The following is a 10,241-nucleotide window of genomic DNA, read 5'->3' as shown; positions in this document are numbered from 1 at the left end:
CTTGGGCCGCCCTCACGGCAGGCCACGCCCTTCTCCCTCAGGCCCCTCACCACGGCCACGCCCACACGCGCGCTGATTGGTCAGTGCACACCGTGACCACGCCCATTAATGCCATATATGGGGCGTGGCCGAGAAGCCGCGCCCCGTGTCGTAGCCATGTATGGGCATACAGCTTGGCCACGCCCACAGAGCCATATATGGGAGAGGGAGCTATGAGGCCACGCCCATTGTGTGACCATATATGGGAATGAGTGACAGGCCACGCCTCCTGTGGCCACGCCCCCTGCTCCCCTCAGAGATTCCCTGTAAAAAATTTGATTTTCCGAGGATTTTTAACTCCCGATTTTCCCATTTTTTTCAAAGGGTTTTAGCACCAAAATTGCAAGGGGGAATAAAGGGAAAGAGACGGGGAAAAAAGGAGGGGGAAAGGATGGGAAAAATGGGAAAAAAAGAGGGGAAAAAGCGGCAAAAAAGGGGAAAAATGGGGGAGAAGGGAAAGAAATGGGAATAAAGGAATAAAAATGGGAAAATTTGAAGTAAATCAGACTCAAGTGAGGGAAAAAGGGGAAAAAAGGAAAAGAGGGGGGAAGGGAACGAAATGAGAATAAAAGAGGAAAAATGGGACAAATTGAAATAAATGAAAATCAAAGGGGGGAAAAGGGGGAGAAAAGGGAGAAAAAAGAAAAAAAAATGGGGGAAAAGGGAAAGAAATGGGAATCAAACAGGAAAAATGGGATAAATTGAAAGAAATGGGAATCAAAGGGGGAAAACGGGGGGGGAAAGGAAATAAAAATGGGGAAATGAGGAAAAAAAGGGGAGAAAAATAGGAAAAAAGGAGAAAAAAAAGGGGAAAAAGGGAGGAAAAGGGCAGAAAAAGGGCAAAAAAGTGGGGAAAGAAATTGGAATAAAGAAAGAAGAATAGGGGGAAAGGGGGGTAAAAGAAAAAAGAGTGAAAAAATGGAAAAAAAGGAGGAAAAAAGGAGGAAAAAAGAGGAAAAAAAGGCCCCAAAAATGGGAATAAAAATGCAAAACCCAGGAATATTCAGGAGGGGGGGATGGGCTGAGGCCTCTGGAATATTTTGGGATTTTTTGGGACGAGGGCGGGGCTGGAAAGGTCGGGAATGAAAAGTTCCTTTCAGAGGGAGAAATTCCTGAGGGAAGCTGGAATTTCCTGCAGAAAAATCTGAATTTTTCAGCTTTTTCCTCCTTTTTATCCCTCCCAGTTCATCCCAGTTCAAATGCCCGATTTTCCAATGAATAAAGAAGGAAAATTTGCCCATTCTTGGTTCCAAACTGACCCAAAATTTGCTTTTTTCAGCCCATTTTTCCTCCTTTTTACCCCTCCCAGTTTATCCCAGTTCATCCCAGTTCAAAATCTCAATTTTCCATGGATAAAAAGGGAAAAATCTTCCCATTTCTGCTTCCAAACAGACCCAAAATTTGCTTTTTTCAGCCCTTTTTCCTCCTTTTTATCCCTCCCAGTTCATCCCAGTTCAAATTCCCAATTTTCCCATGAATAAAGAAGGAAAAATTTTCCCATTCTTGGTTCCAAACTGACCCAAAATTTGCTTTTTTCAGCCCATTTTTCTTCCTTTTTTACCCCTCCCAGTTTATCCCAGTTCATCCCAGTTCAAATTCCCAATTTTCCCATGGATAAAGAAGGAAAAAATTCCCATTCTTGGCCCCAAAGTGACCCAAAATTTGCTTTTTTCAGCCCATTTTTCCTCCTCTTTACCCCTCCCAGTTTATCCCAGTTTATCCCAGTTCAAATTCCCGATTTTCCAATGAATAAAGAAGGAAAAAATTCCCATTCTTGGTTCCAAAAGGACCCAAAATTTGCTTCTTTCAGCCCTTTTTTCCTCCTTTTTACCCCTCCCAGTTTATCCCAGTTCATCCCAGTCCAAATTCCCAATTTTCCATGAATAAAGAAGGAAAAATTTTCCCATTCTTGGCTCCAAACAGACCCAAAATTTGCTTTTTTCAGCCCATTTTTCCTCCTTTTTACCCCTCCCAGTTTATCCCAGTTCAAAATCTCAATTTTCCCATGGATAAAAAGGGAAAAATCTTCCCATTTCTGCTTCCAAACAGACCCAAAATTTGCTTTTTTCAGCCCTTTTTCCTCCTTTTTATCCCTCCCAGTTCATCCCAGTTCAAATTCCCAATTTTCCCATGGATAAAGAAGGAAAAATTTTCCCATTCTTGGCTCCAAACAGACCCAAAATTTGCTTTTTTCGGCCCATTTTTCTCTTTTTTACCCCTCCCAGTCCATCCCAGTTCAAAATCTCAATTTTCCCATGGATAAAAAGGGAAAAATTTTCCCATTTCTGCTCCCAAAAGGACCCAAAATTTGCTTTTTTCAGCCCTTTTTTCTCCTTTTTACCCCTCCCAGTTTATCCCAGTTCATCCCAGTTCAAATTCCCAATTTTCCCATGGATAAAGAAGACAAAAATTCCCATTCTTGGCCCCAAACAGACCCAAAATTTGCTTTTTTCAGCCCATTTTTCCTCCTTTTTATCCCTCCCAGTTCATCCCAGTTCACCCAAGGAATTCTCAGCCCAGTTCCAGCTCAGCCCAAGCACCGTTTATTCCAAAAAAAATCAAAATAAAAGCTCCTAAATCTCCAAAATCTCAATTTTTTGGCCCGTTTTGATTCATTTTTCCTCTCCCAGTTGATCCCAGTTCCTGCTGGGATTCCCAGTCCCACTCTTGATTTCAGAATTTTTTGATTTCTTTGATTTTTTTGGGTTTTTTTCCCAGAATTTTGAGGATTTTCTGAGAATTTTCAGTTCAACCTAAGAGCCCCTTGGTCCCAAAAAATTCAGGTAAAATCACCAAAAAAAAAGAGTCCAAAAATCAAATAAAAAGGTCAAAAAATCCAGTCAAAAATCTCAAAAAAATTTTCAAAAATCCCAAACTAAAAAGCCAAAAATCCCCCCCCTAAAAAAGGTCCAAAAATCCAAAAAAAAAATCCAGTCAAAAATCCCAATTAAAAGAATTCAAAAATCCCTTTGGAATTCTCAATTCCTGAGATATTTTCCCAGGGAAAATCCTCAATTTCTGGGCCATTTTTTCCTGGGAATTCCATAAATAATTCATTCCATTAATTAATTCACTCCATTAATTCATTTCCATTGGAATTTTCACTTCCAGAACCATTTTTTTTTTCCCTGGAATTGAGAAATTCCCAGGACATTTTTCCTGGAATTCCTTCATTTTAAGGACATTTTTAAATGGAATTCCTCAATTTTAAGGACATTTTTCCATGGAATTTTTCAATTTTAAAGAAAATTTTCATGGGAATTTTCCCAGCCCATTTTCCCCAGAAATTCCTCAATTTCAAGGACATTTTTTCCCATTTTCCCATAGAATTTCTCCATGGAATTTCTCCATTTTAAGGACATTTTTCCATTGAATTTCTCAATTTTAAAGATATTTTACCTGGGAATTTCCCAATTTTAAGGACATTTTCCTCTGGATTTTCTCCATTTTTCAGGACATTTTTTCATGGAATTTCTCCATTTTTCCTGGGATTTTCTCCATTTTAAGGACATTTTTGCTGGTTTTTTCCAGAACTTCCCCATTTTAAGGACATTTTTCCATTGAATTTCTCCATTTTAAAGAACATTTTTCTCTGGAGTTTCTCCATTCCCAGGACATTTTTTCCATGGAATTTCTGCATTTTCAGGACATTTTTCCATGGAATTTCTCCATTTTTCCATGGAATTTCTCCATTTTAAGGACATTTTTCCTGGGATTTTCTCCATTTTAAGGACATTTTTCCTGGGAATTTCTCCATTCCCAGGACATTTTTTTCCATGGAATTTCTGCATTTTCAGGACATTTTTCCATGGAATTTCTCCATTTTTCCATGGAATTTCTCCATTTTAAAGGGCATTTTTCCCTGGAATTTCTCCATTTTAAGGACATTTTTCCTGGGATTTTCTCCATTTTAAGGACATTTTCGCTGTTTTTTTTCTGGATTTTCTCCATTTTAGGGACATTTTTCCCAATTTTCCCCCCATTTCAGGGTGCCGGGGGCTCCCTCAGCTCCGCCGCCGCCTCCCGGTCCAGGAGCCACCGGAGCCGCCCCGAGCGGGGCCGGAGCCGCGCGGCCGGGACGGGATCCGGCTCCTGCTGCTCCAGGATCCGCTGCAGAGAGAGCAAAAAACTGAAAATGAACCCCAGAAACGGAAAGCCCGACCCCGAAAATGGGAGTTGGACCCCAAAAACGGCGATTTTAGACCCAAAAACGGCGATTTTAGCAGCAAATTTGGCAATTTTAGCCCCACAAATGGGGAAATGAGCCCCAAAAATGGAGAATTTAACCCCCAAAATGGAAAGCTGAACCCCAAGAATGGGAGTTTAGCCCCAAAAGTGGCGATTTCAGCCCCAAAAATTGGGAGTTTAGCCCCAAAATTGAGAGTTTAGCCCCAAAAATTGAGAGTTTAACCCCAGGATCCGCTGCAGGGACACCAAAAACCACAAAATGAACCCCAGAAATGGAAAGCCCGACCCCGAAAATGGGAGTTGGACCCCAAAAACGGCGATTTTAGACCCAAAAATGGTGATTTTAGACCCAAAAACCGCGATTTTAGCAGCAAATTTGGCGATTTTAGCCCCAAAAATTGAGAGTTTAACCCCAGGATCCGCTGCAGAGACACCAAAACCACAGAATTTAACCCCAAATATGGGAGTTGAACCCCAAAAAGGGCAATTTTAGACCCAAAAACGGTGATTTTGGACCCCAAAAGGGCGATTTTAGACCCAAAACCGGCGATTTTAGCAGCAAATTTGGCGATTTTATCCCCAAAAATGGGGAAATGAGCCCCGAAAATGGAAAGCTGAAACCCAAAAATGGGAGTTTAACCCCAAAAATTGAGAGTTTAACCCAGGATCCGCTGCAGGGACACCAAAAACCACAAAATGAACCCCAGAAATGGAAAGCTGAAACCCAAAAATGGGAGTTGGACCCCAAAAACGGCGATTTTAGACCCAAAAGATGGCGATTTCATCGCCCAAAATGGTGACTTTTAGCCCCAAAAATTGAGAGTTGAACATCAAAACGAGGGAAGTTGAACCCCAAAAATGTGGGAATTAACCCCAAAATCCTGGAAGAATTTGAGCTCAAAATCCCCAGAAATAACTCTAAAAATCCAGGATTTAATCCCCCCCAAAAAAACCCCAGGATTTAATGCCCAAAATCCCAGGAATGAACCCCAAAAATGTGGGAATCATCCCCAAGATCCTGGAAGAATTTGAACTCCAATTGCCCAGAAATAACTCCAAAAATCTGGGATTGAACCGCAGGAAAAAAAAAAGAATTTAACCCCCAAAAATGGGATTTAAAACCCATAAAATGAGATTTAAACCCCAAAAAAAGGGATATAACCCCCAAAAAACCCAAAAATTCAGGATTTCAGCCCAAACCTTGAGCACAGGGGCCTTGGAGGCGCCGGTGGCCACGACCAGCACGGATTTGGTGGTGTTGAGAAATGGGATTGAACCCCAAAAATCTGGGAATTAACCCCTAAAATCCTGGAATTAACCCCCAAAAAATCAGGATTTAACCCCAAAAATCCCGGAATTAACCCCCAAATCCCCATTTTTAACTCCAAAATCCCCAGAAATAACGATAAAAATCTGGGATTTAACCCTAAAAATTCCGGATTTAGCTTCCAAAAAAAGGGATTTAACCCCAAAAAACCAGGATTTACCCCCAAAAAATCGAGGATTTAACCCCCAAACTGCCAGATTTTGCCCAAAATCCCAGGATTTCAGCCCAAACCTGGATCACAGGGGCCTTGGAGGCGCCGGTGGCCACGACCAGCACGGATTTGGCGGCGTTGAGAAATGGGAATTAACCCCAAAAAATCTGGGAATTAACCCCTAAAATCCTGGAATTAACCCCCAAAAAAATCAGGATTTAACCCCAAAAATCCCGGAATTAACCCCCAAATCCCCATTTTTAACTCCAAAATCCCCAGAAATAACGATAAAAATCTGGGATTTAACCCCAAAAATTCCGGATTTAGCTTCCAAAAAAAGGGATTTAACCCCAAAAAACCAGGATTTAAACGCCAAAAATCGGGGATTTAACCCCCAAACTGCCAGATTTTGCCCAAAAATGGAGGATTTCAGCCCAAACCTTGAGCACAGGAGCCTTGGAGGCGCCGGTGGCCACGACCAGCACGGATTTGGCGGCGTTGAGCAGCGGCAGCGTCATCGTCACCCGCTGGGGAGGCGGCTTGGGAGAGTCCAGCAGGTACGAAATGAGGGAATTCTGCTCCTGGAAATGGGGAAAAACACGGGGAAATTGGGAAAAATCCAGGGGGAAAATAGCACAAAAAACGGGGGGAAAATAGCACAAAAAACGGGGAAAATAATGGGGAAAATAATGGGGAAAATGGGGGAAATAATGGGGAAATAATGGGAAAATAATGGGGAAATAATGGGGAAAATGGAGAAAATAAAGGAGAAAATAATGGGGTAAATAATGGGAAAATAATGGGGAAAATAATGGGGAAAATAATGGGAAAATGGGGGAAATAAAGGAGAAATAATGGGGAAAATAATAAGGAAATAATGGGGAAATAATGGGGAAAATAATGGGGAAAATGGGGAAAATAATGGGAAAAATAATGGGGAAATGGGGAAAATAATGGGGAAAATAATGGGGAAAATAATGGGGAAAATAATGGGGAAAATAATGGGGAAAATAATGGGGAAATAATGGGGAAAATAATGGGGAAAATAATGGGGAAAATAATGGGGAAATTAGGAAAGATCCAGGGAAAATACAGGGAAAATAAAGAGAAAATAATGGGAAAGGAGGAACCCCTGGGGAGGGGCCTGGGAGAGTCCAACAGGAAGGAAATGAGGGAATTCTGCTCCTGGAAATGGGGAAAAACACGGGGAAATTGGGAAAATTGGGAATTTGGGAATGCGGGGATGTTGGGAATTTAGGATTTTGGGAATTTTGGGAATGTGGGAATGTTGGGAATGTTGGGAATGTTGTGAATTTGGGAATTTTGGGAACGTTGGGAAGTTGGGAATTTTGGGAATTTGGGAATTTGGGAATTTTGGGAAGTTGGGAATTAGGAATTTTGGGAATTTGGGAATGTTGGGAATGTTGGGAATGTCGGGAATATTGGGAAGTTGGGAATGTTGGGAATGTCGGGAATTTGGGAATGTGGGAATTGGGAATGTTGGGAATTCGGGAATTTAGGATTTTGGGAATTTGGGAAGTTGGGAATGTTGGGAATGTCGGGATTTTGGGAATGTTGGGAAGTTGGGAATTTAGGAATTTTGGGAATTTGGGAATTCAGGAATTTAGGGATTTTGGGAATTTAGGATTTTGGGAATTTGGGAATTCAGGAATGTCGAGAATTTTGGGAATGTTGGGAAGTTGGGAATGTTGGGAATTTGGGAATTTTGGGAATTTAGGATTTTGGGATTTTTGGGAATTTAGGATTTTGGGAATTTTGGGATGTTGGGAATTTGGGAATTTTGGGAATTCGGGAATTTTGGGAATGTTGGGATTTTGGGAAGGGCTGACCTGGAGCAGGGCGTGTCCCGGGAAGAGCGAGGCCGTGTGTCCGTCCGGCCCCACCCCCAGCAGCAGCAGCTCAAACCGGGGGGGGTCCTCGCCCGGGAACTCCTGGAAACCAGTACGGACCAGTTTGGACCAGTTTGGACCAGTTTGGACCAGTACGGACCAGTACGGACCAGTATAAACCAGTACGGACCAGTCTGGACCAGTCTGGACCAGTTTGGAGCAGTACGCACCAGTCTGGATCAGGGACTGATCCCAGTTCCCATTCCCAGTCCCCATTCCCAGTGCTCCCAGTATTCCCAGTATTCCCAGTGCTCCCAGTCCCCATTCCCAGTTTACCCAGTTTGCCCAGTACCCGTCTCAGCTGCTCCCAGTGCCCATTCCCAGTGTTCCCAGTGCTCCCAGTGTTCCCAGTTTGCCCATTCCCAGTGTTCCCAGTTTGCCCATTCCCAGTATCCCCAGTATCCCCAGTACCTGTCTCAGCTGCTCCAGTGCCCATTCCCAGTGTTCCCAGTATTCCCAGTATTCCCAGTTTGCCCAGTACCTGTCTCAGCAGCTCCCAGTCCCCACTCCCAGTGCTCCCAGTATCCCCAGTATCCCCAGTGCTCCCAGTTTGCCCAGTACTTGTCTCAGCTGCTCCCAGTATCCCCAGTGCTCCCAGTTCCCATTCCAGTGCTCCCAGTATCCCCAGTACCTGTCTCAGCTGCTCCCAGTCCCCACTCCCAGTGCTCCCAGTATTCCAGTTTGCCCAGTACCTGCCTCAGCTGCTCCCAGTCCCATTCCCAGTGTTCCCAGTATTCCCAGTCCCTCCCAGTCCCACTCCCAGTGCTCCCAGTATCCCCAGTATTCTCAGTGTTCCCAGTTTGCCCAGTTCCATTCCAGTATCCCCAGTACCTGTCTCAGCTGCTCCCAGTGCTCCCAGTATTCCCAGTGTTCCCAGTCCCCATTCCCAGTGCTCCCAGTGTTCCCAGTTTGCCCAGTACCTGTCTCAGCTGCTCCCAGTGCTCCCAGTTCCCATTCCCAGTATTCCCAGTTTGCCCAGTATCCCCAGTACCTGTCTCAGCTGCTCCCAGTGCTCCCAGTTCCCATTCCCAGTATTCCCAGTTTGCCCAGTATCCCCAGTACCTGTCTCAGCTGCTCCCAGTGTCCATTCCCAGTATACCCAGTTCCATTCCCAGTGTTCCCAGTATCCCCAGTACCTGTCTCAGCTGCTCCCAGTGCCCATTCCCAGTGCTCCCAGTGCTCCCAGTTTGCCCAGTATCCCCAGTACCTGTCTCAGCTGCTCCCAGTGCCCATTCCCAGTGCTCCCAGTCCCTCCCAGTATCCCCAGTATCCCCAGTACCTGTCTCAGCTGCTCCCAGTGCCCATTCCCAGTGCTCCCAGTATTCCCAGTTTGCCCAGTATCCCCAGTACCTGACTCAGCTGCTCCCAGTGCTCCAGTTTGCCCAGTATCCCCAGTACCTGTCTCAGCTGCTCCCAGTGCTCCCAGTTTGCCCAGTATCCCCAGTACCTGTCTCAGCTGTTCCCACTGCTCCCAGTGCCCATTCCCAGTGCTCCCAGTGCCCATTCCCAGTATACCCAGTTCCATTCCCAGTTTGCCCAGTATCCCCAGTACCTGTCTCAGCTGCTCCCAGTGCTCCCAGTCCCTCCCAGTATCCCCAGTTTGCCCAGTACCTGTCTCAGCTGCTCCCAGTGCCCATTCCCAGTGCTCCCAGTGCTCCCAGTCCCTCCCAGTATCCCCAGTATCCCCAGTACCTGTCTCAGCTGCTCCCAGTGCCCATTCCCAGTATACCCAGTGCCCATTCCCAGTGCTCCCAGTCCCTCCCAGTATCCCAGTATCCCCAGTACCTGTCTCAGCTGCTCCCAGTGCTCCCAATCCCCATTCCCAGTATCCCCAGTTTGCCCAGTATCCCCAGTACCTGTCTCAGCTGCTCCCAGTGCTCCCAGTGCTCCCAATCCCCATTCCCAGTGCTCCCAGTATCCCCAGTATCCCCAGTACCTGTCTCAGCTGCTCCCAGTGCCCATTCCCAGTATACCCAGTTCCATTCCCAGTATCCCCAGTATCCCCAGTACCTGTCTCAGCCTGCCCTCGTAGTCCCGCGCGGCCTCGGCCGGGCCCAGCTCGGAACGGACCCAGAGCACGCGGGGGGGGGCGGGGAGCCGGGGCAGCAGCTGGGCCTGAAAGGGTTAAACTGGTTAAACTGGGTTAAACTGGGACAGCAGCTGGGCCTGAAGGGGTTAAACTGGTTAAACTGGTTAAACTGGGACAGCAGCTGGGACTGAAGGGGTTAAACTGGTTAAACTGGGTTAAACTGGGACAGCAGCTGGGCCTGAAGGGGTTAAACTGGTTAAACTGGTTAAACTGGGACAGCAGCTGGGCCTGAAGGGGTTAAACTGGTTAAACTGGTTAAACTGGTTAAACTGGGTTAAACTGGGCCTGAAAGGGTTAAACTGGGGCAGCAGCTGGGCCTGAAGGGGTTAAACTGGGACAGCAGCTGGGCCTGAAGGGGTTAAACTGGGACAGCAGCTGGGCCTGAAGGGGTTAAACTGGTTAAACTGGGACAGCAGCTGGGCCTGAAGGGGTTAAACTGGTTAAACTGGGACAGCAGCTGGGCCTGAAGGGTTAAACTGGTTAAACTGGGACAGCAGCTGGGCCTGAAGGGGTTAAACTGGTTAAACTGGGACAGCA

General features: G+C 45.8%; 1 protein-coding gene across 1 annotated transcript; it reads right to left on the bottom strand.

The window, feature by feature from the left end:
• Positions 1-2,559: 2,559 nt before the first annotated feature.
• Positions 2,560-9,730, bottom strand: LOC134433062 (6-phosphogluconolactonase-like; the record flags this gene model as incomplete). The annotated part of the gene is made up of 4 exons (XM_063181955.1): positions 2,560-4,149; positions 6,146-6,286; positions 7,556-7,657; positions 9,626-9,730. Coding segments are annotated over 4 exons (474 nt in total), but the record flags the coding sequence as incomplete, so codon positions are not given.
• Between the last annotated feature and the right edge of the window lie 511 nt (positions 9,731-10,241).

Source organism: Melospiza melodia (assembly GCF_035770615.1).
Source record: "Melospiza melodia melodia isolate bMelMel2 chromosome 17 unlocalized genomic scaffold, bMelMel2.pri SUPER_17_unloc_2, whole genome shotgun sequence".
NCBI classification, from domain to species: domain Eukaryota; kingdom Metazoa; phylum Chordata; class Aves; order Passeriformes; family Passerellidae; genus Melospiza; species Melospiza melodia.
Note: the sequence above shows the minus strand (reverse complement) of the source record. Positions and strands in the feature narration are given on the sequence as shown.